Source organism: Molothrus ater, chromosome 29 (genome assembly GCF_012460135.2).
Source record: "Molothrus ater isolate BHLD 08-10-18 breed brown headed cowbird chromosome 29, BPBGC_Mater_1.1, whole genome shotgun sequence".
NCBI lineage: Eukaryota > Metazoa > Chordata > Aves > Passeriformes > Icteridae > Molothrus > Molothrus ater.
Window position 1 is genome coordinate 3,083,121 of NC_050506.2, and position 23,958 is coordinate 3,107,078.

Genomic DNA, 23,958 nt, shown 5'->3' on the forward strand with positions numbered 1-23,958 from the left:
GGACGGGAACGGGACACCGGGATACGGGACACGGGATGGGAGAGGGAGACGGGATGGGAACGGGACACGGGACAGGACGGGAATGGGATGGGAGAGGGAGACGGGACGGGAACGGGAACGTGACACCGGGATACGGGACACGGGATGGGAGAGGGAGACGGGATGGGAACGGGACACGGGACAGGACGGGAATGGGATGGGACACGGGAATGGGACACGGGACAGGACGGGAATGGGATGGGACACGGGAAAGGGATGGGAGAAGGAGACGGGACTGAGGCGGGGACCGGACGGGAATGGGATGGGAGAGGGAGACGGGACTGGAGCGGGGAAGGGACACGGGACAGGACATGGAATGGGACAGGAAACGGGACTGGAGCGGGAACGGGATTGGAATGGGACACGGGACAGGACTAGAGCAGGGATGTGACAAGGGACAGGACACAAAATGGGACACAGGACGGGACACGGAATGGGACACAGGAGGGGACACGGGACAGGACACGGAATGGGACACAGGACGGAACTGGAGCGGGGATGGGACACGGAATGGGACACGGGACGGGACAAGAACTGAACCGGGAGCGCGACAGGACACGCGGGCGGGGGCGGAGCCACCCCTTGACTGGCAGGAGGAAGTCCCGCCCCTCGACCCAGCCCGGCCGCACTCATTGGCTGCTCTGACCCGCACGGGCTCCCATTGGTCGGAGCCACGGCGTGGGCGGGACCAGCGGAGGCCAGGAAGCGGCGGCGGCCCCGCGGAGGCTTTTCCTGCCCGCGGCCCCGGAACCCAGCGGGGCGGGCGGACCCGCCGGGCTGCGGTGAGGCCGGGCAGCGGGCGGGGGGCTTCGGCAGCCCCCACCCTCGTGGGGGGGGGGGGGCGGATCTTCACCAGCGGGGCGCTGCGGCCGCGGGCGGGATGGAGCGGGGCTGGGCCGGGGGCTGGGATGGAGCCGGGCCGGGGTCGTGAGGGGTGGGACGGAGCCCGGGGGGTGAGGCAGGGCCGGGCAGGGGCCGTGAGGGGTGGGACGGAGCCCGGGGGGTGAGGCAGAGCCGGACCGGGGTTGGGAGCCCGGTGGGACAGGGGCGGTGGGACGGGACCGTCCCCGGACGCTGCCGGGGGTGCGGGACCCGCCCTCAGGGGCTCGGGGGCTCCGTTGCTCCTCCCCTCAGAACCTGGGCTGTGACCGGCTCAGCGATGAGGGGGGACGGGGATCCCCGACAACCCCGGCAATGGGGAGCTGGGAATCCGGGGGGGAAGGGACGAGAGAGCCCCGTGGGCTGGGGGTTTGGGTCTGGGGGAGCTGGAAATCTTGAGGTAGGAGCGTCCCTTGGTCTGGGTGAGCGGGTTTGGGTCTGGGGTCTGGGAATGGTTGTTTGGGTCTGAGGGAAGGATTTTGGGTCTGGGGGAACTGGAAATCCTGGGGTAGAAGGGATGAGCACCTCTTAGTCCAGGAATGGGGGTTTGGGTCTGGGGGAGCTGGAAATCCTGGGGTAGGAGCGTGCCTTGGTCTGGGGGAGGGGGTTTGGGGGTCTGGGGGAGGGGTTTGGGTCTGGGGGAGCTGGAAATCCTGGGGTAGAAGGGACAAGCACCTCTTAGTCCAGGAATGGGGGTTTGGGTCTGGGAATGGGGGTTTGGGTGGGACGGAGGGGCTCTGGGTTTGGCTCTGGGGAGGGGTTTCTGGGGCTCTGGGGTCTCAGCCCCGTGCCCTCCGTGCAGCCGGAGATGACGACGCTGACGCACCGGGGCCGGCGGGCCGAGGGCCGGGGCTCCGAGAAGAAGGGGGAGGGTGAGGAGGAGGCTGCGGACCGGGAGCTGAACGAGGACGAGCCCGATGACTCCAAAGACATCCGCCTGACCCTCATGGAGGAGGTGCTGCTCCTGGGGCTGAAGGACAAGGAGGTGAGGCTGGTGGGGCTCGAGGCACGTGGGCAGTGCTGTGGTCAAGCTGGGCTCAAGGCTCTCAGGGAGCAGCAGAAGGGATTGGATGGGTTCTTCTCAGTGTTCTCCCTTAGCACTGCTTGGAATCACACAATCGTGGGATGGGTCAGGTTCACAGAATTCACAGAATCACTGGGTTGGAAGAGACCTTAAAGATCATGGAGTCCAACCCAGCCCCAACACCTCAACTGAGGCACGAGTGTTGGAAGGGACTGGAAAGCTCATCAAGTTCCAAACCCCCGCCATGGGCAGGAACACCTTCCACCATCCCAGCCTGCTCCAAGCCCTGTCCAGCCTGGCCTTGGACACTTCCAGAGATGGGCCAGCTGCTCTGGGCTCCCTGTGCCAGGAGATGGCAACCTGAGCTGTGCCTGTGGCTGATAAGTGCTGTCCCAGCAGCTCTGCCTTGGGGACAGTGGCAGGAGGTGTGGGTGTACAAAACAAAGAGGGGTTTTTCTTTCCAGGGCTGAAGCCATGGGTAGATGGAGGCTCAGCTGGTTTATCAAAGGGTCAACATCCTTTCATCCTTCTCTGCAGCTCCAAAGCAGCAGCTGGCACACAGGGTCACCATGAGCACTGCTCTGCTCTTTAAAAATCCATGGGGGAAAGAGCAGAGGGAAGAGGCAGAGGGCAGCAGAGTCAGCTGGGCTGGGAGCTGGGAGCAGGCACAGGCTGAGTCTGGAGCCACAGTGGCCAGGGAACAGGAGCTGCATCTCTGCTGCCTCCCTGGGCCAGGCAGGGCTGGGGATGGGCAGCTCTGGCTGGGAATGGCACTGGGGGAGCTCCTCCTGTGTGCCTGTCACCCTGGGGGAAGGGGATCCTGGTCTAACAGAATGGGTTTGTGCTTATCAGCTGCTAGGAACTCGTTTGTCAGCTCTGCCTGGAAGGGGAGGATTCCTGGTGTGGGGTTCTCTGAGCTGTCTGTGCTGTCCCTGTGCCTTGTTTTCACCCCTGCATCAGCTTGGGCAAATCTTTGGCTGGGAGGGTGATGAGGTCCTGGCACGGGTTAGTCCATGGCTGCCCCATCCTGGGAGTGGCTTGGAGCAGCCTGGTGTGCTGGAACCTGTCCCTGCCATGAAGGGAATGGGATCAGTTGATCTTTAAGGTCTCTTCCAACCCAAACCAGTCCACAGTTCTAAAATCTGCTATTCCTGACGAGTGGATGGGGAATTGCAGACCAGGGGAAGCCAACCAGGTACCCAAGGTGCTTTTTGGGGTGGCAGTGGCAGAGCAGAAGCTTCTAGAGAGGCTTTCCCGCTCCAGGAGCCCACTTTGGTCAAGATTGAACTCAATGATCCTGGAGATATTTTGCAGCTGTAACTATTCCATGATTCCTGTGTGATCCTGTCTCCCACCCTGAGGAGCTGGGGTGGATGTTCTCCTCCTCTTCCTCCCTCAGGGGTAGAGTTAAACCTTTGTGAGGTGCCAGAACCTTCTTTGCAGCAGGGCTCTGCAGTTGTGGGCTGGTCCCAGCTGGTGCTGAGCTGTGCCACGGATCCAGCCCAGGCTGTGACAGTGACAAGGGCTGGGGCTGTCCTGTTTCAGAGCCCCAGATAAGATCTAGGAGCCAACTGGGAAGTGGCAGGAGCTCAGGGCTGTAAAGGGAACACAATGCAAATAATCCTGGAGCAAATATTTGAGAGCAGCCTGGGAGTGGGGTGCCATGGGCTGCTTTTCTCCTGGGCTGTGTTTGGTGTTCTTGGTTAATGCATCCTGGGAATGGCCCTTCAGCCACCAGGAACCTGGGAGAGCACAACAAACAGGGGAAAAAACCTTGTCACACTTTTCTTTTTTGTTTGTTTTTATTCCATCCTGTCCTTCCACATTCCTGTAGCTCACAACCAGAGGCAGCAGCAGCAGCAGCCTGGCCTTGAGCTGGGCTCTGTTTTCACAGCTCAGGTGTTCACTCATGCTTTGATGACTGGGGAAAAACAAGATGATTTTTGCCAAATTCAATGAGCTCACGGTGTAATTTCATTATTTAAAGTACCAGTCTGTCCATGTAGGAGGACCTGGCTGCAAACCAGCCTGGCTTTTATAACCAGTCTGATTCCAGAAGCTGGAAATAACCCAGGAGCTTTGGAATTTCAAATTTCCTAGGGGTAACGTGCCCTTGAGGCCAGGAAATTGAAACCTTTGCTCATCTTCACACCCTTTCCTGGAGAACTTGTTTGTAAAAGCCAGGAGCAAAATCCAGGAAAGGAAACCAGGAGGGCAGGGATGAAAGGTTGCTTTGTGTTCCTGCACAAGGAAGTGGAGAAAGCAAATAAAAAAATCTTCATTTCTTTTATGGTTCCCTGTGCAGGGCAAGCCCAGTGACCACACGTCCTGCTCAAACAGAGCCACAGGGGATGGGAATTCACCCCTGGGGAGGGAAAACCTTCCCTGGGGAGGGCTGGGGCTTCCCAGCCTGTTTGCCTTGGGAAGGAGTTCACTTTATCTGCAGGCTCCTGGTGGCAGGAGACTGGGGAAAGGAGCTCCTTTCAGGTCCTTCCCTCCTTGTTTTCCATCCAGAGAAAGAGCAGAAAGCAGCAGAAAGAGCAGCAGGAGGGGAGGGGAAAAAGGGCAGAAAAGGAGGAAAAAAGCAGCAGAAAAGGAGGAAAAAAAGAGCAGAAAGGGAAAAAAGCAAGCAGCAGAAAGGGAGGAAAAAAGAGCAGAAAGAGCAGCAAAAGGGGAGGGAAAAAAGGGCAGAAAAGGAGGGAAAAAAGAGCAGAAAGGGAGGAAAGCAAGCAGCAGAAAGGGAGGAAAAAAGAGCAAAAAGGGCAGCAGAAAGAGAGGGAAAAAGAGCAGAAAAGGCAGCAGAAAGGGAGGCAAGAAAGCAGTAGAAAGGGAGGGAAAAAAGCAGAAAAAGGAGCAGAAAAGGAGGGGAAAAGAGCAAAAAGAGCAGCAAAAGGGAAGGGAAAAAAAAGCAGAAAGGGAGGGAAAAAAGAGCAGAAATGGAGGAAAGAAAGCAAGCAGCAGAAAGGGAGGAACAAAGCCAAAAGGGCAGCAGAAAGGGAGGAAAAAAGAGCAGAAAGGTGGAAATTGCCACCAGGAACCCATTGCAGGTGTGTTGGGGTCTCCCTGCAAACCAGCCCTGGGTGGCTGTGATCCCACTGGGGTCACCCTTCCCTTGGGCACCCTCAGGTGCCAGTCCAGCCCCCCAGGCTCTCCCTGAGCCCTGGCTGCTCCTGGCTTGCCTGAAATCCTGGAACAGAAGGAAACAATGGGGCTTTGTTCTCATCAGGGAAGGGAAGGGAAGGGAAGGGAAGGGAAGGGAAGGGAAGGGAAGGGAAGGGAAGGGAAGGGAAGGGAAGGGAAGGGAAGGGAAGGGAAGGGAAGGGTCACCTGGGCTGCCCCATTGCTCCAAAGCAGAGCCCCAGCTCTCTTGGAAAGCATCACTCGAGTGTTGTTGGAGCTCAGGAAACAGCAAATTCCCTCTGCAAATTCCCTCCCTGCAAATTCCCTCCCTGCCCTTCCCTGGGCTTTCTTGTCCAGGTGTTTTTTTTTTCTCCCTGGCTGCAATTGCAGCCCAGAACTGTCCTGTGCATTCTGGAACTTGGAATTCTCTTCCTTTTTGCTGCTCCTTTTTATGATCAGGCAGGAGCAGGGAAATCTGGGAGGGTTTGGAGAGACAGGAGCAGGGAAATGTGGAAATCTGGGAATGTTTGGAGAGACAGGAGCAGAGAAATGTGGGAATCTGGGAAGCTTTAGAGACAGAACAGGGAAATGTGGAAATCTGGGAAGGTTTAGGGAAAGGAGCAGAGAAATATGGAAATCTGGGAAGCTTTGGAGAGACAGGAGCAGGGAAATCTGGGAAGGTTTAGGGAAATGTGGGAATCTGGGAAGGTTTAGAGAAAGGAGCAGGGAAATGTGGGAAGGTTTAGAGAAAGGAGCAGGGAAATGTGGGAATCTGGGAAGCTTTGGAGAGAAAGGAGCAGGGAAATGTGGGAATCTGGGAAGGTTTGGAGTGACAGGAGCAGGGAAATGTGGAAATCTGGGAAGGTTTAGAGAAAGGAGCAGGGAAATGTGGAAATCTGGGAAGCTTTGGAGAGACAGGAGCAGGGAAATCTGGGAAGGTGTAGGGAAATGTGGGAATCAGGGAAGGTTTAGAGAAAGGAGCAGGGGAATGTGGGAAGGTTTAGAGAAAGGAGCAGGGAAATGTGGGAATCTGGGAAGGTTTGGAGAGAAAGGAGCAGGGAAATGTGGAAATCTGGGAAGGTTTAGAGAAAGGAGCAGGGAAATGTGGGAAGGTTTAGAGAAAGGAGCAGGGAAATGTGGGAATCTGGGAAGCTTTGGAGAGAAAGGAGCAGGGAAATGTGGGAATCTGGGAAGGTTTGGAGTGACAGGAGCAGGGAAATGTGGAAATCTGGGAAGGTTTAGAGAAAGGAGCAGGGAAATGTGGAAATCTGGGAAGCTTTGGAGAGACAGGAGCAGGGAAATCTGGGAAGGTGTAGGGAAATGTGGGAATCAGGGAAGGTTTAGAGAAAGGAGCAGGGGAATGTGGGAAGGTTTAGAGAAAGGAGCAGGGAAATGTGGGAATCTGGGAAGGTTTGGAGAGAAAGGAGCAGGGAAATGTGGAAATCTGGGAAGGTTTAGAGAAAGGAGCAGGGAAATGTGGGAAGGTTTAGAGAAAGGAGCAGGGAAATGTGGGAATCTGGGAAGGTTTAGAGAAAGGAGCAGGGAAATGTGGGAAGGTTTAGAGAAAGGAACTGTGGGAATCTGGGGAGCTTTGGGGAGAAAGGAGCAGGGAAATGTGGGAAGGTTTAGAGAAAGGAACTGTGGGAACCTGGGGAGCTTTGGGGAGACTCCTGGGCAGGATCCCAGCAGGCCAGCAGGGACCAGAAGCAGCAGAGAGGACAATTCCCAATTCCCTGCCGTGTTCTCGCCAGGGCTACACCTCCTTCTGGAACGACTGCATCTCCTCGGGGCTGCGGGGCGGGATCCTGATCGAGCTGGCGCTGCGCGGCCGCATCCGCCTGGAGCCGCTGGCCCTGAGGAAGAAGAGGCTGCTGGAGAGGAAGGTCAGGCTGCTGCAGGGCAGGGGCGGGGCTCTGCCCACCCATCCTGCCTGGGGGATGTGAGAAAAACATGTTCAGTCTCTTGTGCAAATGGAGAAATAATAACATAGAAATCTTAAATAAAATTTATAATAAATAATAAAAAAACCCAATAATTATAAATTATAATAAATAATAAAAATTATAAATCAATAAATAATAATATAAAATTTTAAATGAATAGATAATAAAATAAAGTAAATAATATAAACAAATAAGAAAGAAATTAATAAAATAAAGGAAGTAATAGAAATAAAAATAGAAAATAAAATAAGTAAATGCAAATAAAATAATAAAAATAAAAATGAAAATAAATAGTAATAAAATAAACAATTAAAATTTACATAAATAAATAATAAAAAAGAAAATAGCTATTAAAATAAAAATAAATAATAATAAAATTTAAAAATGAAATTTAAATTAATAAATAATAAAATGTAAAAATAATTTAATAATGAATTTATAATTAATTTAATTTTATAAAGGACAATAGGAGATACATACCATAAAGCAGAAATAAAAACTGCATCTTTATAACAAAGTTACTTCAACATCACACGTGTAAAATCCATTTTAATATTTGCAAAAAGCCAATTTTATAGTATTATATAATTATATCATTATATGTTATAATGTTATACTAATATAATATCTAATATAATATATTAATATTAATATAGAGTATTATATAGCAATACTATAAAACCTAATATTATAATATGATATAATTACAATTTTATATTATTACACATTATAATGTTATATTAATGTTAATATAATGTATAGATATAGTATATAAATAAATTACAATAGTATATAATAATAGAATATTATATTATATATAGTGATTATCCAGTATCATAATATAATTTTGATAGAATATTATATTATTATATAATTACAATATTATATAAAATTGATATAAAATGACAATATTATAATATATTAATAGATTACATTAATATATAACTCTAATAGCATACTATTATATAACATTTATACAGAATTACAAAATTACGGTATTATATAATAATATTGTAACATTATTATATCATTATAATAGTTTCATATTCTAGAATAATGACACAGATTTACAATATGCAAATATTCTAGAATATTGCTCCTCCCAGGTGCTGCTGAAGTCAGATGCTCCCACTGGGGATGTGCTGCTGGATGAGACCCTCAGGCACATCAAGGCCACAGAGACAGCAGAGACAGTGCAGACCTGGATAGAGCTGCTCACTGGTAGGGCCAGGTGGAAATTCCACCATCCCAGCTCCCTCCAGGGCTCTCCAAACATCCCTGAGACCCAGCCAAAGCCACCAAAATCCACCCAGGGTCACCCTCTGCATCCCTCTCTGCATCCAGAGCTCCAGGACCCAGACCCAGCCAAAGCCACGCAAATCCACCCAGGGTCACCCTCTGCATCCAGAGCTCCAGGACCCAGACCCAGCCAAAGCCACCCAAATCCACCCAGGGTCACCCTCTGCATCCAAAGCTCCAGGACCCAGACCCAGCCAAAACCACCCAAATCCACCCAGGGTCACCCTCTGCATCCCTCTCTGCATCCAGAGCTCCAGGACCCAGACCCAGCCAAAGCCACGCAAATCCAACCAGGGTCACCCTCTGCATCCAGAGCTCCAGGACCCAGACCCAGCCAAAGCCACCAAAATCCACCCAGGGTCACCCTCTGCATCCCTCTCTGCATCCAGAGCTCCAGGACCCAGACCCAGCCAAAGCCACCAAAATCTATCAGGGATCACCCTCTGCATCCAGAGCTCCAGGATCTGGTGGTGAGGGAACCCCAAAAAGAGGGGAAAGCCCCAAAACTGCCCTAGATCCTCAGATCCCTCCAAAACCCCTCTTCAGGCCTTCCAAACATCCCTCAGCCAAAGCCACCAAAATCCATCAGGGATCACCCTCTGCATCCAGAGCTCCGGGATCTGGTGGTGAGGGAAACTCAAAACCAGCCTGGACTCTCCAAAACCCCTCTCCAGGGCTGTCCAAACATCCCTCAGACCCAGCCAAAGCCACCAAAATCCATCAGGGATCCCAGGTCCAGCATCACCTTCTGCATCCAGAGCTCCAGGATCTGGTGGTGAGGGAACCCCAAATAGAGGAGAAAGCCCCAAAACTGCCATGGACCCTCAGATCCCTCTAGAACCCCTCTCCAGACCTGTCCAAACACCCTCTGCCTCCAGATCTCCAGGGTCTGGTGGTGAGGGAACTGCCAGAAAACCAGCCTGGACCCTCAAATCCCTCCAAAACCCCTCTCCAGGCCTGTCCACACATCCCTCAGCCAAAGCCACCAAAATCCATCAGGGATCACCCTCTGCATCCAGAGCTCCAGGATGTGGTGGTGAGGGAAACCCAAAACCAGCCTGGACCCTCCAATCCCTCCAGAAACCTTCTCCAAAATCCCTCTCCAGGCCTGTCCACAATTCCCTGATTTCCCTTCCCAGATCACCCTGGGGGGGTATTTAGGTGTTCTGGTAGAATTTGAAGGTTCTACTGGAGGATTCTGGGGGTCCCAGGTAGGATTTGGGGCTCCTAGGAAGCATTTTGGAGGATCTCAGATAAGATTTGGGGATCCTGGGGAGGATTTCCAGGTCCTCAATGGGATTTTGGTCTCCTGGGAAGCATTTTGCAGGATCCAAATGCTGAGGCCTCACCAAGCCTGAGGTGACCCATGGGTGGAAGAGGCTTTGGGAAGGGATTTGCCCTGGGGTCTCCTGGGATTTCTCTTCAAGCTCCACTGGGAGCTTTGCCAGGAGGATCTGAGTCTGGCCAAGGGATCAGAGCCAGGTGTCCATGCAGGACATCATGGAAGGGTGGAAGGACGTTGGGATTGGGAAGTAAACCTTGACCAGAGTCTCCATGGTCTGGCTCTGGATCCCTGGAGATCCCTGGAGATCCCTGGAGATGAGGAGAGCAGGGGAAGGCTGAATGTGGGGGCAGAGAAGGATTTTCTGGCTTGGGAGCTTGGTGGAAATCTTGGAACTCAGAGCTCCTTTGGCAGAGCCAGGTGTCCATGCAGGACATCATAGAAGGGTGGAAGGACGTTGGGATTGGGAAGCAAAGCTTGAGCAGAGCCTCCCTGGCCTGGCTCTGGGTCCCTGGAGATCTCTGGAGATCCCTGGAGATCCCTGGAGATGAGGAGAGCAGGGGAAGGCTGAATGTGGGGGCAGAGAAGGATTTTCTGGCTTGGGAGCTTGGTGGAGATCTTGAACCTCAGAGCTCCTTTGGCAGAGCCAGGTGTCCATGCAGGACATCATGGAAGGGTGGAAGGACGTTGGGATTGGGAAGCAAAGCTTGAGCAGAGCCTCCTGTCCCTCAGGAGAGACCTGGAACCCCTTCAAGCTGCAGTACCAGCTGCGCAACGTGCGGGAGCGCCTGGCCAAGGCTCTGGTGGAGAAGGGCATCCTGACCACGGAGAAGCAGAACTTCCTCCTCTTCGACATGACCACCCACCCCGTGTGCAACGCCTCCGAGAAGCAGCGCCTGCTCAAGAGGCTCCAGGAGAGCGTCCTGGAGCGTTGGGTCAACGAGCCCCAGCGCATGGAGCGCAGGACCCTGGCCCTGCTGGTGCTGGCCCACGCCTCGGACGTGCTGGAGAACGTTTTCGCCAGCCTGGCCGACGACAAGTACGACGTGGCCATGAACAGGACCAAGGACCTGCTGGATATGGACCCTGAGGTGGAGGCTGCCAAGGGCAAGGGCATGGAGATGATCTGGGCCGTGCTGGCGGCCTTCAATAAGTCCTAAAACCTCTCCTTGGTGGGTCCCATCTTGGGGTTCCACCCTGGGGTCTCCCCATGGGGACTTGGAAGGTGCCAAAGGCAGGAACACAGAGATGATCTGGGCCATGCTGGTGGCCTTCAATAAGTCCTGAACCCCCCACACATGGGGTGGGAGAGATCATTGATGGGTCCCATCAAGGGGAACCCTCTCCCCCGAGAGGCCTGGACCTGGAAGGTGCCAAAGGCAGGAACACAGAGATGATCTGGGCCGTGCTGGTGGCCTTCAATAAGTCCTAAACACTCCTTACATTGGGTGGGGGAGACCCTTGATGGGTCCCATCCTGAGGTGCCAGCTGGGGTCCCACAGGGGTCTCCCCAGAGGAGCCTGGACCTGGAAGCTGCCAAGGGCAGGGCCATGGAGATGATCTGGGCCATGCTGGCAGCCTTCAATAAGTCCTAAACCCCGCCCCACATGGGGTGGGGGAGATCATTGATGGGTCCCATCAAGGGGACTGCACACCCCACATGGGGTCCTATCAAGGGGACCCCTCTCCCCAGAGGAACCTGGAGCTGGAAGGTGCCAAAGGCAGAGGCACAGAGATGATCTGGGCCACGCTGGTGGCCTTCAATAAGTCCTAAACACTCCTCCCATGGGGTGGGAGAGATCATTGATGGGTCCCATCAGGGGGAACCCTCTCCCCACGGGGACCTGGAGTTGGGGCACTGGGTGGGCTCAGCCTGGGGAGGGACCAGGGGATTTTTGCTTTTCCCCTCCCCAAGTAGGGCTGGGAGGTGGGAACCCCCCACCACAGCCCCATGGTGCCTCCAGGGAGAGGTGGCAGCAGCTCTTCACTCCTTGCCCTTGGGCATTTCCTTCTGAGGCCAGTGCAGAGGCTCCTGCCTGGCAGCTCTGGGGGTGCTCCTGAGGAGCTCACACCCTCCTGGGGTGAGATTTGGGGGTGTTGGGCACCCAAAGCCCCCCCGGGCTGTGCCCCCATGGTTCAGCTGCTCTTTCTAGTAAGAAAAACCAAGTGAAACTGTGATTATTTTTGTTCACAACCCCCTTCCTTCCTTCCTCCCCCACTTTATTCTCCTGTAGTTCACTTAAAACTGAAATATTTCTCTGCAGCCCGGGCTGTGTCCGTGTTTCAGTGGGTGCAGCTGCCAGCGTTGGCATTTCCAGGGGCACCGGCGGTGGCCGGGAGGGGCGCGATGTCCCCCGGGGGACATGAGCTGCGGGTGGTCTCAGTTGATGGGTGCTGGTGAGCTCCCTCCTTCCCCAGGCCCGTTTCCCTTCCCGGGGGCGCTTTCGGGGCTTTTACGTGTCCCCACTTCCCCCGGTCCCCCGCGGTGTCCCCGCATCCTCCCGGCCGCGGTCTCGAACCTGTGGCGCTAAGGAACAGGGGAAGCCCCGCCTCTTACCCCGTCCACTCGTGGTTTCTCGCTTTCCATTGGCCGCTGTTAATGCCAGTCATTATAGCACCGCCCTTTTGCTTGCACCGCCTCCTCTTAACGCTCCGCCCCCCGCGCGCACTGATTGGTCATGTGTGATGTCACTGCGACCGCTTCTCTGCGCTCATTGGGTAGAACTGCTGTCCGTCACACAGCTGAGGCGGTGGAGGCGGTGGCGGCCATTTTGGAGCAGGGCGCGGGGCCGGACGCAGCGGAGGGAGCGCAGAGCCCCCCCCTCGCCGCCATGGCAGCCCCGCTCGGTACCGGCGCCTTCACGGAGGAGACCGGGCAGGAGAAACAGGTGGAGGAACCCCCGGGGGACGGAGGGGGTGTCGGGCGGACTCCCACTGGCTCGGCTGCACGTCCCTCTTTCCAGTCCTAAGCGGAGATTGGTGGTTTCTATTGTCCGTCTGGCGAAATCCGGACTCTGATTGGCTACGATGTTGGGCGGTGGGCGGGACTTCCGGATTAGGATAGATGGCGGCGTGGGGGGTGCGTGGGGTTGGTGAGGTGGGATTGGGGGGGGGTGGGGTGGGCTCGGGATGGACCCGGGGTGGGCCCGGGAAGGGGTGACGGGGGTGGGAGGGGGCTGGAATTACCCTGGGGTGGGGTAACTGGGATGGGATGGGGGTAACTGGGATGGGATGGGGGAATTGGGATGGGATGGGGGTAACTGGGATGGAATGGGGGTAACTGGAATGGGGTAACTGAGATAGGGGAACTGGGATGGAATAGGGGGAACTGGGATGGGGGAACTGGGATTGGATTGGGGTTACTGGGATGTGAGGGGGCAACTGGGATTGGGGTAACTGGGATGGGAGAAGATAACTGGGATGGGATTGGGGGAACTGGGGTGGGGTGACTGGGATGGATGTGGGTAACTGGGCGGGGGTGACTGGGATGGGGGTACTGGAATGGGGGTACTGGGATTGGGGTAACTGGGATTGGGGTAACTGGGAGCTGAGGGCAGCAGTCACAGACCCTGCAGTGGTTTCAGGGCACAAAGCTTTGGGTGCTGCTGTCAGACCTCCCTGGCCCCAAAGTCCTGTCCAGGAACCCTAAAAGCTCTCTAGGATCCCCAAAATCCTGCTTGGCACTCCTGAAATCCTCCCCGGCATCCCCAAATCCTACCTGGGACCCCCAAAATCCTTCCCAGCAGACCCAAATCCAGGAATTCTTTCTAAAATCCTGGAATTCCTACCTAAAATTCAGCCCAAAATCCAGCCTAAAATCCAGGAATTCCTTCCCAAAAGAAATAATGTGAATTTTATTTAATAAATACATTTTTATTTCATAAATGTAAATGTAAAATAATAGTGTAATAACTAATGTCAATTTTCTTTAATAAATAAATTTTAATGTAATAAATAAATGTGAATGTAAATTAATAATATAATCAATAATGTACATTTTATTTAATAAATACATCTTAAATTATAAATATAAATAAATTTATATATTACCATAGTAATATAATATATAATATTATATAGTATGTGATTACTTAAATATTAATATAATAATGCTATTAATATTAATATTATAGTAATGTTATTAATACTATATCCCATTAATATATGATATTAATATAATATATGAATTTATGTATTATATTAATAAAATATAATTTTAATTAATAAATATAAATTAATATTGAAACAAAGTAAATTTTATTAAATACATTTGAATTTAATGAATAAATCTAAATTAATGATGTAACAAACGATGTAAATGTTATTTAATCAATAATTTTTGATTTCTTTCTGTGTTTTAGGACTCTCAGGAGAAGGACAAAGCCATTTCCCCCGAGAGGGCAGAGGAGGCCAAGCTCAAGGCCAAATATCCCAACCTGGGCCAGAAGCCTGGGGGCTCTGATTTCCTCATGAAGAGGCTGCAGAAAGGGGTGAGTGAGGGGCACAGGGCTCAGCCCCAGGAGATCCCACTGTGGCCAAAAAATTGGGAAAAAATTGGGGGAAAATGAGAAAAAAAACTGGGGAAAAAAAAAGGAAAAAAAAAAACAGGAAGTTGGGGGAAAACTGGGGAAAAAATGGGAAAACTGGGGAAAAAATGAGAAATCTGAGGGGAAAAAAAGGAAAAATAATGGGAAAAATAAATGGGAAACCTGGAGAAAAATGGGGGAAAATGGGAAAAGAAAGGGAAAACCAGGGGAAAAAAAAAACTGGGGAAAAACCCAGGAAATCAGGGAAAAAAATGGGAAAAAATGAAAACTGGAGAAAAAATGAAAAAAATAGTGGGAAAACTGGGGGGGAAATGGGAAAAATAATGGGGAAAATGGGAAAAATAATGGGAAAACTGGGGGGGAAAATGGGAAAAATAATGGGAAAACTGGGGGGGGAAATGGGAAAAATAATGGGAAAACTGGGGGAAAAAATTGGGAAAAAAAAATGGAAAAGTGGGCAAAAATAGGAAAAATAAATGGGAAAGCTGGGAAAAGACTGAGGGAAAAAAAAAAAAAACTGGGACACCTGGGAAAAAAAACTTGGGGGAAAAAAAATCTGAAAAAACCCAGGAAATCGGGGGAAAATGTGGAAAAAAACAAGGGAAAACTGGGAAACAAAAGGAAAACTAATGGGAAAAATAAATGGGGAAAATGGGGGGAAAACAGGAAAAAATGTGGGAAAAAAAGGGAAAACTGGGAAAAAACCTGGGGAAAAGAAAAGGGAAAAAACCCGGGAAATTGGGGAAAAAATGGGAAAACTGGAGAAAAAATGGGAAAAATAAATGGGAAACAAATTGAGAAACCTGGGAAAAAAACTAGGAAAAAAAACCTAGGACACCTGGGTAAAAAAATGGAAAAGTAATGGGAAAAATAAATGGGAAATCTGGAGAAAAATGGGGGGAAAATGGGAAAAGAAAGGGAAAAGTGGAAAAAAAGGGGGAAAGGGGGGGAATAAACTAGGAAACCTGGGGAAAAAATAGGAAACAAAATGGGAAACCTGAGGGAAAAAAATGGGGAAATAAAAGGGAAATCTGGGGGGGGAAACAGGGAAAAATTATAGGAAAAATAAATGGGAAACAAACTGGGAATCTGGGAAACAAACTGGGAAAAATCTGGGGAAAAACCCTGGGAAAACTGGGGAAAAAATGGAGAAAAAACTGGTGAGTAAACCTGGGGAAAAAAATGGGGGAAAATTGGGAAATCTGGGAAAAAAACTGGGGAAAATGGGGAAAAAATGAGGAAAATCTCTCAGGAATGGGATTAAATCCCTCAGAAATGGATCAAAAGGCTCCTGGGCTGGGAAGGGAGGGATCAGGGCCTTGACTTTGGGAAATTAATTGAGTTTATTAAAAAATAATAAATAAATGTATTATTTATATATAAAAATTGAAATTAATTGAGTTTATATCCCATTAAGAAAAAACAAATTTATTTATTACTTATATATAAAATCTAAAATTTAATTGAATTTATTATCCCATTAAGAACTCATAAATAAATTTATTGTTGATATAGAAAGTTTAAAATTTTTAATTAAAATGAAAAACGAAAAATAAAATTTCAAATTTTAATTTTACACCCCAAAAAAACAATTTAGAATTAAAAAAAAAAATTAAATTAAAATTTTATTTGAACTTTAAATTCTTTGGGTGTAAAATGAAAATTTTCATTTTAGTTGAAGGAGTTTTAAATTAATTTGAAATGACATTTCAATTAAATGCTGGGGTGATGGGTGTGATGAGGCACTGGGATGCCCTTTGAGCTGGGAGGTGCCCCCAGCCATGGGATGGTGCAGGGAGGGCCTTGGCAGCAGCCAGGGTTTGTTCTCTGGGGCAAAAGTCCTGGGGCTGTCACTGGTTTATCCTCCCCACAGTCCTGGCTTTGTCACTGGTTTATCATTCCCAAAGTCCTGGGGCTGTCACTGGTTTATCACCCCCACATTCCTGGCTTTGTCACTGGTTTATCCTCCCCACAGTCCTGGCTTTGTCACTGGTTTATCCTCCCCAAAGTCCTGGCTCTGTCACTGGTTTATCCTCCCCAAAGTCCTGGCTCTGTCACTGGTTTATCCTCCCCAAAGTCCTGGCTCTGTCACTGGTTTATCCTCCCCAAAGTCCTGGGGCTGTCACTGGTTTATCACCCCCAAAGTCCTGGGGCTGTCACTGGTTTATCCTCCCCAAAGTCCTGGCTCTGTCACTGGTTTATCACCCCCAAAGTCCTGGCTTTGTCACTGGTTTATCCTCCCCACAGTCCTGGCTCTGTCACTGGTTTATCCTCCCCACAGTCCTGGCTTTGTCACTGGTTTATCATTCCCAAAGTCCTGGGGCTGTCACTGGTTTATCATTCCCAAAGTCCTGGGGCTGTCACTGGTTTATCATTCCCAAAGTCCTGGCTTTGTCACTGGTTTATCATTCCCAAAGTCCTGGCTCTGTCACTGGTTTATCCTCCCCAAAGTCCTGGGGCTGTCACTGGTTTATCACCCCCAAAGTCCTGGCTCTGTCACTGGTTTATCCTCCCCACAGTCCTGGCTTTGTCACTGGTTTATCCTCCCCAAAGTCCTGGCTTTGTCACTGGTTTATCCTCCCCAAAGTCCTGGCTTTGTCACTGGTTTATCATTCCCAAAGTCCTGGCTCTGTCACTGGTTTATCCTCCCCACAGTCCTGGCTTTGTCACTGGTTTATCATTCCCACAGTCCTGGCTCTGTCACTGGTTTATCATTCCCAAAGTCCTGGCTCTGTCACTGGTTTATCACCCCCAAAGTCCTGGGGCTGTCACTGGTTTATCACCCCCAAACTCCTGGGGCTGTCACTGGTTTATCACCCCCAAACTCCTGGCTCTGTCACTGGTTTATCATCCCCACAGTCCTGGCTCTGTCACTGGTTTATCCTCCCCACAGTCCTGGCTCTGTCACTCTGGCTCATCATCCCAAAAGCTCTGGATCTGTCTTAGCCCTAAAGTCCTGGCTATGTCAGCCTGGCTCGCCCCAAAAGTTCTGGTTCACCACCCCTAAAGTTCTGGCTCTGTAGGCCTGGCTCATCTCAAAAGTCCTGGCTCATCATCCCAAAAATCCTGGCTCTGTCACCCCTGGCTCCTCATCCCAAAAGTCCTGGTTCACCAGCCCAAAAATCCTGTCTCTCTAGGCCTGGCTCATCCCAAAAATCCTGGCTCTGTAGGCCTGACTTATCATCCCAAGAGTCTTGGCTGTGTCAGCCTGGCTCACCCCAAAAGTCCTGGCTCTAGGCCTGGCTTATCATCCCAAAAGTCCTGGTTCACCACCCCAAAAGTCCTGTCTCTAGGCCTGGCTCATCATCCCAGTGCAGAGCATCTTGTGAGGCTCAGGCTCGGCAGCTGTGATCCCAAACCTGGCAGTGTGATCCCAAATTTCACAGAGGTGATCCCAAACCTGGCAGTTTGATCCCAGATTTCACAGCTGTGATCCCAAACCTGGCAGTGTGATCCCAAATTTCACAGCTGTGATCCCAAACCTGGTAGTTTGATCCCAGATTTCACAGCTGTGATCCCAGATTTCACAGCTGTGATCCCAAATTTCACAGAGGTGATCCCAAATCTCCCAGGTGTGATCCCAGCTCTCTCAGGTGTGATCCCAGTTCTCTCAGGTGTGATCCCAAATCTCTCAGGTGTGATCCCAGCTCTCCCAGGTGTGATCCCAAATCTCTCAGGTGTGATCCCAAATCTCTCAGGTGTGATCCCAGCTCTCCCAGGTGTGATCCCAAATCTCTCAGGTGTGATCCCAAATCTCACAGGTGTGATCCCAGCTCTCTCAGGTGTGATCCCAAATCTCTCAGGTGTGATCCCAGTTCTCCCAGGTGTGATCCCAAATCTCTCAGGTGTGATCCCAGCTCTCCCAGGTGTGATCCCAGCATTCCAGAACTTTCTCACTCCCTGCACTCAGTCCCTGCCGTGCCAGGGCTCAGTAGGTCAGGGCTGGCCCCGCCATCCAAAGGTCCCAGCTCTGTGTCAGAGGTGCCCGAGTCTGAGTCACTGGCTGGGGGCTAAAGGCCTTTAAACCTGGCCTAACTCCCTGCCTGGATTTCCCCTTGTGTCATCTTCTCATGGCCTGGTTCAGAGCAATCCCAACACTCCCTAAAGGGTCCTTGTTCCCCTGCTCCTGCACAACCAGTCCCAATCCCAAATCCTCACACCCAAATCCTGCACAGCCAACCCCAATCCCAATCCCAGCACTCCCTAAAGGATCCTTGTTCCCCTGTTCCTGCACATCCAATCCCAATCCCAATTTAGCCCTCCCCAAAGGGTCCTCATGGCTCTGCTGTTCCCCTGCTCTTGCACACCCAATCCAACTCCTGCACACCCAACCCCAATCCCAAATCCTGCACACCCAGTCCCAATCCCAGATCCTGCACTCCCAATCCCAATTTAGCCCTCCCCAAAGGGATAAAAAGCATCAGAGACAATGTGGAATTTGAAGGCTGTTGAGGCAAACCTGTGCTTTGAGAGTGTTGGGCATCCCAAGCTTGGATTTCATTTTTTCTCCATGGCTCTGCTGTTCCCCTGCTCCTGCACACCCAGTCCCAAATCCTGCACTCCCAATCCCAATCCCAATCCCAACCCTGCACACCCAATCCCAATCCCAATCCAAATTTAGCACTCCCTAAAGGATCCTCATGGCTCTGCTGTCCCCCTGATCCTGCACTCCCAGTCCCAAATCCTGCACACCCAATCTCAATCCCAACTCCTGCACTCCTTAATCCCAATCCCAATTTAACCCTCCCCAAAGGCTCCTCATGGCTCTGCTCTTCCCCTGCTCCTGCACACCCAATCCCAATCCCAATCCCAATTTAGCTCTCCCCAAAGGCTCCCATGGCTCTGCCGTTCCCCTGCTCCTGCACACCCAATCCCAATCCCAATCCCAATCCCAATCCCAATCCCAATTTAGCTCTCCCCAAAGGCTCCCATGGCTCTGCTGTTCCCCTGCTCCTGCACTCCCAATCCCAATCCCAATCCCAATTTAGCTCTCCCCAGAGGCTCCCTTGGCTCTGCTGTCCCCCTGCACTCCCAATAACCCAAACATTTCTCCCTCTTGCAGCAAAAATACTTCGATTCTGGCGACTACAACATGGCCAAGGCCAAGATGAAGAACAAGCAGCTGCCAAGTGCAGGGCCTGACAAGAACCTGGTGACAGGAGACCACATCCCCACGCCCCAGGACCTGCCCCAGAGGAAATCCTCCCTGGTCACCAGCAAGCTGGCAGGGTAGCTGCACTCCCAGTTGGGGGCTGCCCTCTTTTTGTCTCTTTTTTTTGGCTAAATGGATTGAACTTCACTGTACCATAGGGATGGGAGCACCAGAATCCACGTAGTTGTTTGAGTCTTTCCAGCAAACACACCCCAAAGCTGACTGGGGGCAGGGTTGGGCTGGCCCTTCCTCTCAGAGAGGCTTTGCCTTAATTTTGCTGCTGTTTGGAACCATCCTGGCTCACAGAGGCACTGGAGCTCTGCCTCCTTCCTGGCTGGGAGAGCCCCAGAAGAGCAGAGGGGGCACCTGGAGGAGGGGAGAGGGCAGGGCTGAGGTGTGGGAAGGGATTTCAGGGCTTGGGGTCCCAGAGACTGAGCCAGCTGGGCAGGAGAGTGATCCCAGATCTGGCAGGTGTGATCCCAGATATGAAATTGTGATCCCAGCTATGAAATTGTGATCCCAGATCTGCAAAGAGTGATCCCAGATCTGGCAGGTGTGATCCCAGCTATGAAATTGTGATCCCAGATATGAAATTGTGATCCCAGATCTGCAAAGAGTGATCCCAGATCTGGCAGGTGTAATCCTAAATCTCACAGATGTGATCCCAGGTCTGAAAGTGTGATCCCTGATCTGGCAGGTGTGATCCCAGATATGGAAAGTGGGATCCCAGATTTGTAAAATGTGATCCCAGAACTGGCAGGTGTGATCCCAGATATGAAATTGTGATCCCAGCTATGAAATTGTGATCCCAGATCTGGAAAGTGGGATCCTAGGTCTGCAAAGAGTGATCCCAGATCTGGAAATTGTGATCCCAGATCTGCAAAGAGTGATCTCAGATCTGGAAAGTGGGATCCCAAAACTGGAAGGTGTGATCCCAGTTTTGAAAAGTGATCCCTGATCTGGCAGGTGTAATCCTAAATCTCACAGATGTGATCCCAGGTCTGAAAGTGTGATCCCTGATCTGGCAGGTGTGATCCCAGATTTGTAAAATGTGATTCCAGATCTGGAAAGTGTGACCCCTGATCTGGCAGGTGTGATCCCAGATTTGAAAAGAGCAATCCCAGATTTGGAAAGTGTTGATCCCAAATCTGGATAGTGATCCCAGATCTCACAGGTGTCATCCCAGATTTGGAAACTGTGATTCCAGATTTGGCAATTGTGGTCCCAGATCTCACAGGTGTGATCCCAGGTGTGATCCCAGTCAGGTGTGAGCTTTAGAGCTTCAAAGTGATGAAATTGGCTGAGATGAAAAAAATTCCAGGGGTTGTTGTTGGGCTGAGCTGGGATCTCTCCCTTGCTCAGCTCCAGGGGACAGCATGTCCAGAGGGGCTGGGCCAGGGGCTGGGCACTGTTTGAAACATCTTGGGGTGCTGTGGGAGCAGAGCCCCGCCTCAGCTGGAGGAGCTTGGCTGAATTTGGCCAGAGGAACAAAACCAGAGGGGCTTGGCTGGATTGACCACAGGGGCTTGGCTGAGCTTGGCCAGAAGGATAAAACCAGAGGGGCTTGGCTGAATTTGGTCAGAGAGACAGAACCAGAGGGGTTTGACTGAATTTGGTCAGAAGGATAAAACCAGAGGGGTTTGACTGAATTTGGTTAGAGAGACACAACCAGGGGGGCTTAGCTGAGCTTGACCAGAGGGACACAACCAGGGGAGTTTGACTGAATTTGGTCAGAGAGACAAAACTAGAGGGGCTTGACTGAGCTTGACCAGAAGGATAAAACCAGAGGGACTTGGCTGAATTTGGCCAGGGGGGCTTAGCTGAGCTTGACCAGAGGGACAAAACCAGAGAGGTTTGACTGAATTTGGTCAGAGGTGTTTGGCTGAGTTTGGAGGGACAGAGGGACACAACCAGAGGGGCTTGACTGAATTTGGTCAGAAGGATAAAAGCAGAGGGGCTCGGCTGAATTTGGTCAGAAGGATAAAACCAGAGGGGTTTGACTGAATTTGGTTAGAGAGACAAAACCAGAGGGGTTTGACTGAATTTGGTTAGAGAGACAAAACCAGAGGGGTTTGACTGAATTTGGTTAGAGAGACAAAACCAGAGGGGTTTGACTGAATTTGGTTAGAGAGACAAAACCAGAGGGGTTTGACTGAATTTGGTCAGAGGTGTTTGGCTGAGTTTGGAGGGACAGAGGGACAAAACCAGAGGGGCTTGGCTGAATTTGGCTAAAAGGACACAACCAGAGGGGCTTGACTGAATTTGACCACAAGGGCTTGGCTGAGCTTGACCAGAAGGATAAAACCAGAATGGCTTGACTGAATTTGGTCAGAAGAATAAAACCAGAGGGGTTTGACTGAATTTGGTCAGAAGGATAAAAGCAGAGGGGCTTGGCTGGATTTGGTCAGAAGGATAAAAGCAGAGGGGCTTGGCTGGATTTGGTCAGAAGGATAAAACCAGAGGGGTTTGGCTGAATTTGGTCAGAAGGATAAAACCAGAGGGGCTTGGCTGGATTTGGTCAGAAGGATAAAAGCAGAGGGGCTTGGCCAGAGGGGCACAAGCAGAAGGACTTGGCTGAATTTGGCCAGAGTGTCTCAGCTGCCTCAAGGCCATGGCACAGATTCTCTGTCCCTGGTCACTTGTGGCCAAGGGGGAGGTGGGCACAGCTCTTGTCCCCCCAGCAGCAGGAGGAGCTCAGGACACAGCAGGGCCCTGCCCTGGCCCCTCAGCCCCAGCCCTGGGTGCTCCCACAGCAGGACCAGAGCAGCCAGGGAGGGATTTGTGCTGCTGGGACTGATCGTGGAGGGAGGGAGAGAGGCAGGACTGGCAGGAACCACCCAGAGGGGGATCAAAAGCACAGAGACAGGGTGGAATTTGAAGGGTGTTGAGGCAAACCTGTGCTTTGAAAGTGTTGGGCATCCCAAGCTTGGATTTCATTTTTCCCCCCATTTTTTCCCCTTCTTGTGTTTTCTTTGTCTCAAGCCTGGGGAAAAAAATAACAAAACCCCCAAACTAACACCAACATCACAACAAAAAACCCCAAACTTAACAACCTTTTGCTTAAGTGCTGCAGAGCCAGGGCTGGGGTGGCACTGTCCCCCCCTGCTGCCCTGGGTGCCCCTTCTCCATGCAGTGGGGAGGGTGGGCACAGCTGTGCCAGGGCATCCCAAACTTTGATTTCTTTTTTCCCCATTTTTTTCCCTTCCTGTGTTTTCTGTGTCTCAAGCCTGGGGAAAAAAAAATGAAACCAAAAGCCCCAAATTAACACAAACATCACAACAAAAAGCCCCAAACTTAACAACCCATAGCTGCAGCTCTGCAGAGCCAGGGCTGGGGTGGCACTGTCCCCTCCTGCTGCCCTGGGTGTCCCTTCTCCATGCAGTGGGGAGGGTGGGCACAGCTGTGCCAGGGCATCCCAAACTTTGATTTATTTTATTCCCCTTTTTTTTCCCTTCCTGTGTTTTCTGTGTCTCAAGCCTGGGGGAAAAAAAACCCCAAAACCACGAAACCAAAACCCCCAAATGAACACCAACACTTTTCCATGCAGGGACAAGTGTGGGCACAGCTGTGCCCCAAAACCTGCCCCAATTTCAGCCCCAAGGACCAAAGGAAGGGAGGCAGGAGTGAAGGATGCCCAGGCAGGGTTTTCCTCCTGTGTGTTCCTGCTGCCCTGGGTGTTGCTGTGTGTGTCACCTGGGTCACCTGGGTCACTTCCCTGCTGCTGCTGGCCGGGAGTGTTTGCCCAGGGTGTGCTGGAATGTGGCTCTGCCTTCAGCTGTTTCCTGGATCCTCCTGTGAGAAACAGCCCCGGGGCTGCTCCTGGCCCCTCTCTGGGGCAGGGACAAGGAGTGTGGTGGCACTGGGACCTGTCCCTTGTCCCCACAGGGTCCTGCTCTGGCCTCCAGCCCCTGTGTGACCTGGTTGGGGCAGTGGCTGCACACCCTCCTTGGATGTCCTGCTGTCTGTCCCAGCCATGTTGTAAATAGATAACAAATATATATAAATATATATATATATATATATATATAATTTTTTTACATGTTCACCTCTTCTGGACTGCTGTGCTTGCTTTTTATTCAACTCCAAAAGGGGGAAATAAAACCTAAAAGAGGAAATAAAGGGAAAGATGCAAAGGGGCATTGGTGCTCTGGGGGGTGTCCCTGTGCTGGGGGGGGCAGAGGAGGGGACAGCCCTCAAAATGTATGGGGACAGCCCTCAAAATGTGTGGGGACAGCCCTCAAAATGTGTGGGGACAGCTCTCAAAACGTGTGAGGACAGCCCTCAAAATGTGTGGGGACAGCTCTCAAAACGTGTGAGGACAGCCCCCCAAAACGTGTGGGGACAGCCCCAAAACGTGTGGGGACACCTCCAAATGTGTGGGGACACCCCCAAATGTGTGGGGACACCCCCAGCCTTGTCTCTCCCCGCTTTTCCAGGTGTGTTTGTGCCGGAGGGAGAAGGGATTGGGCAGCGCAGGCTGAGCCCCAGCAGGAGCAGCTCTGAGCAGGGTTTGGGGCCATGGCAGGGGCTCCTGCCCACCCCATCCCAGCCCAGAGCTGGGTGGGCACTGGAAGGGGCACGGGGGTGATGCTGGCACCCCCTGCCCACCTCTCTCAGTGCTGGCTGGGTTTGGGGGCTCCCATTTTTCCACAGCAGGGATTGCTGGGCACTGG

General features: G+C 51.5%; 2 protein-coding genes across 2 annotated transcripts; both read left to right on the plus strand.

Moving 5' to 3' along the window:
* The first annotated feature begins 738 nt into the window (after nt 1-738).
* Nucleotides 739-11,849, plus strand: GOLPH3L (golgi phosphoprotein 3 like). Its single transcript, XM_036398011.1, has 5 exons — nt 739-821; nt 1,721-1,903; nt 6,814-6,945; nt 8,112-8,226; nt 10,319-11,849. Exons 2-5 carry the CDS (start codon nt 1,727-1,729, stop codon nt 10,744-10,746), a joined length of 852 nt encoding a protein of 283 aa, XP_036253904.1. The 5' UTR covers nt 739-821; nt 1,721-1,726; the 3' UTR covers nt 10,747-11,849.
* Nucleotides 11,850-12,244: 395 nt separating this feature from the next.
* On the plus strand, nt 12,245-23,330 carry LOC118696082 (alpha-endosulfine). The gene is made up of 3 exons (XM_036398013.2): nt 12,245-12,474; nt 13,948-14,076; nt 19,196-23,330. The coding sequence occupies exons 1-3, from the start codon at nt 12,265-12,267 to the stop codon at nt 19,364-19,366; spliced, it is 510 nt and encodes a 169-aa protein (XP_036253906.1). The 5' UTR covers nt 12,245-12,264; the 3' UTR covers nt 19,367-23,330.
* The last annotated feature ends 628 nt before the right edge of the window (nt 23,331-23,958 follow it).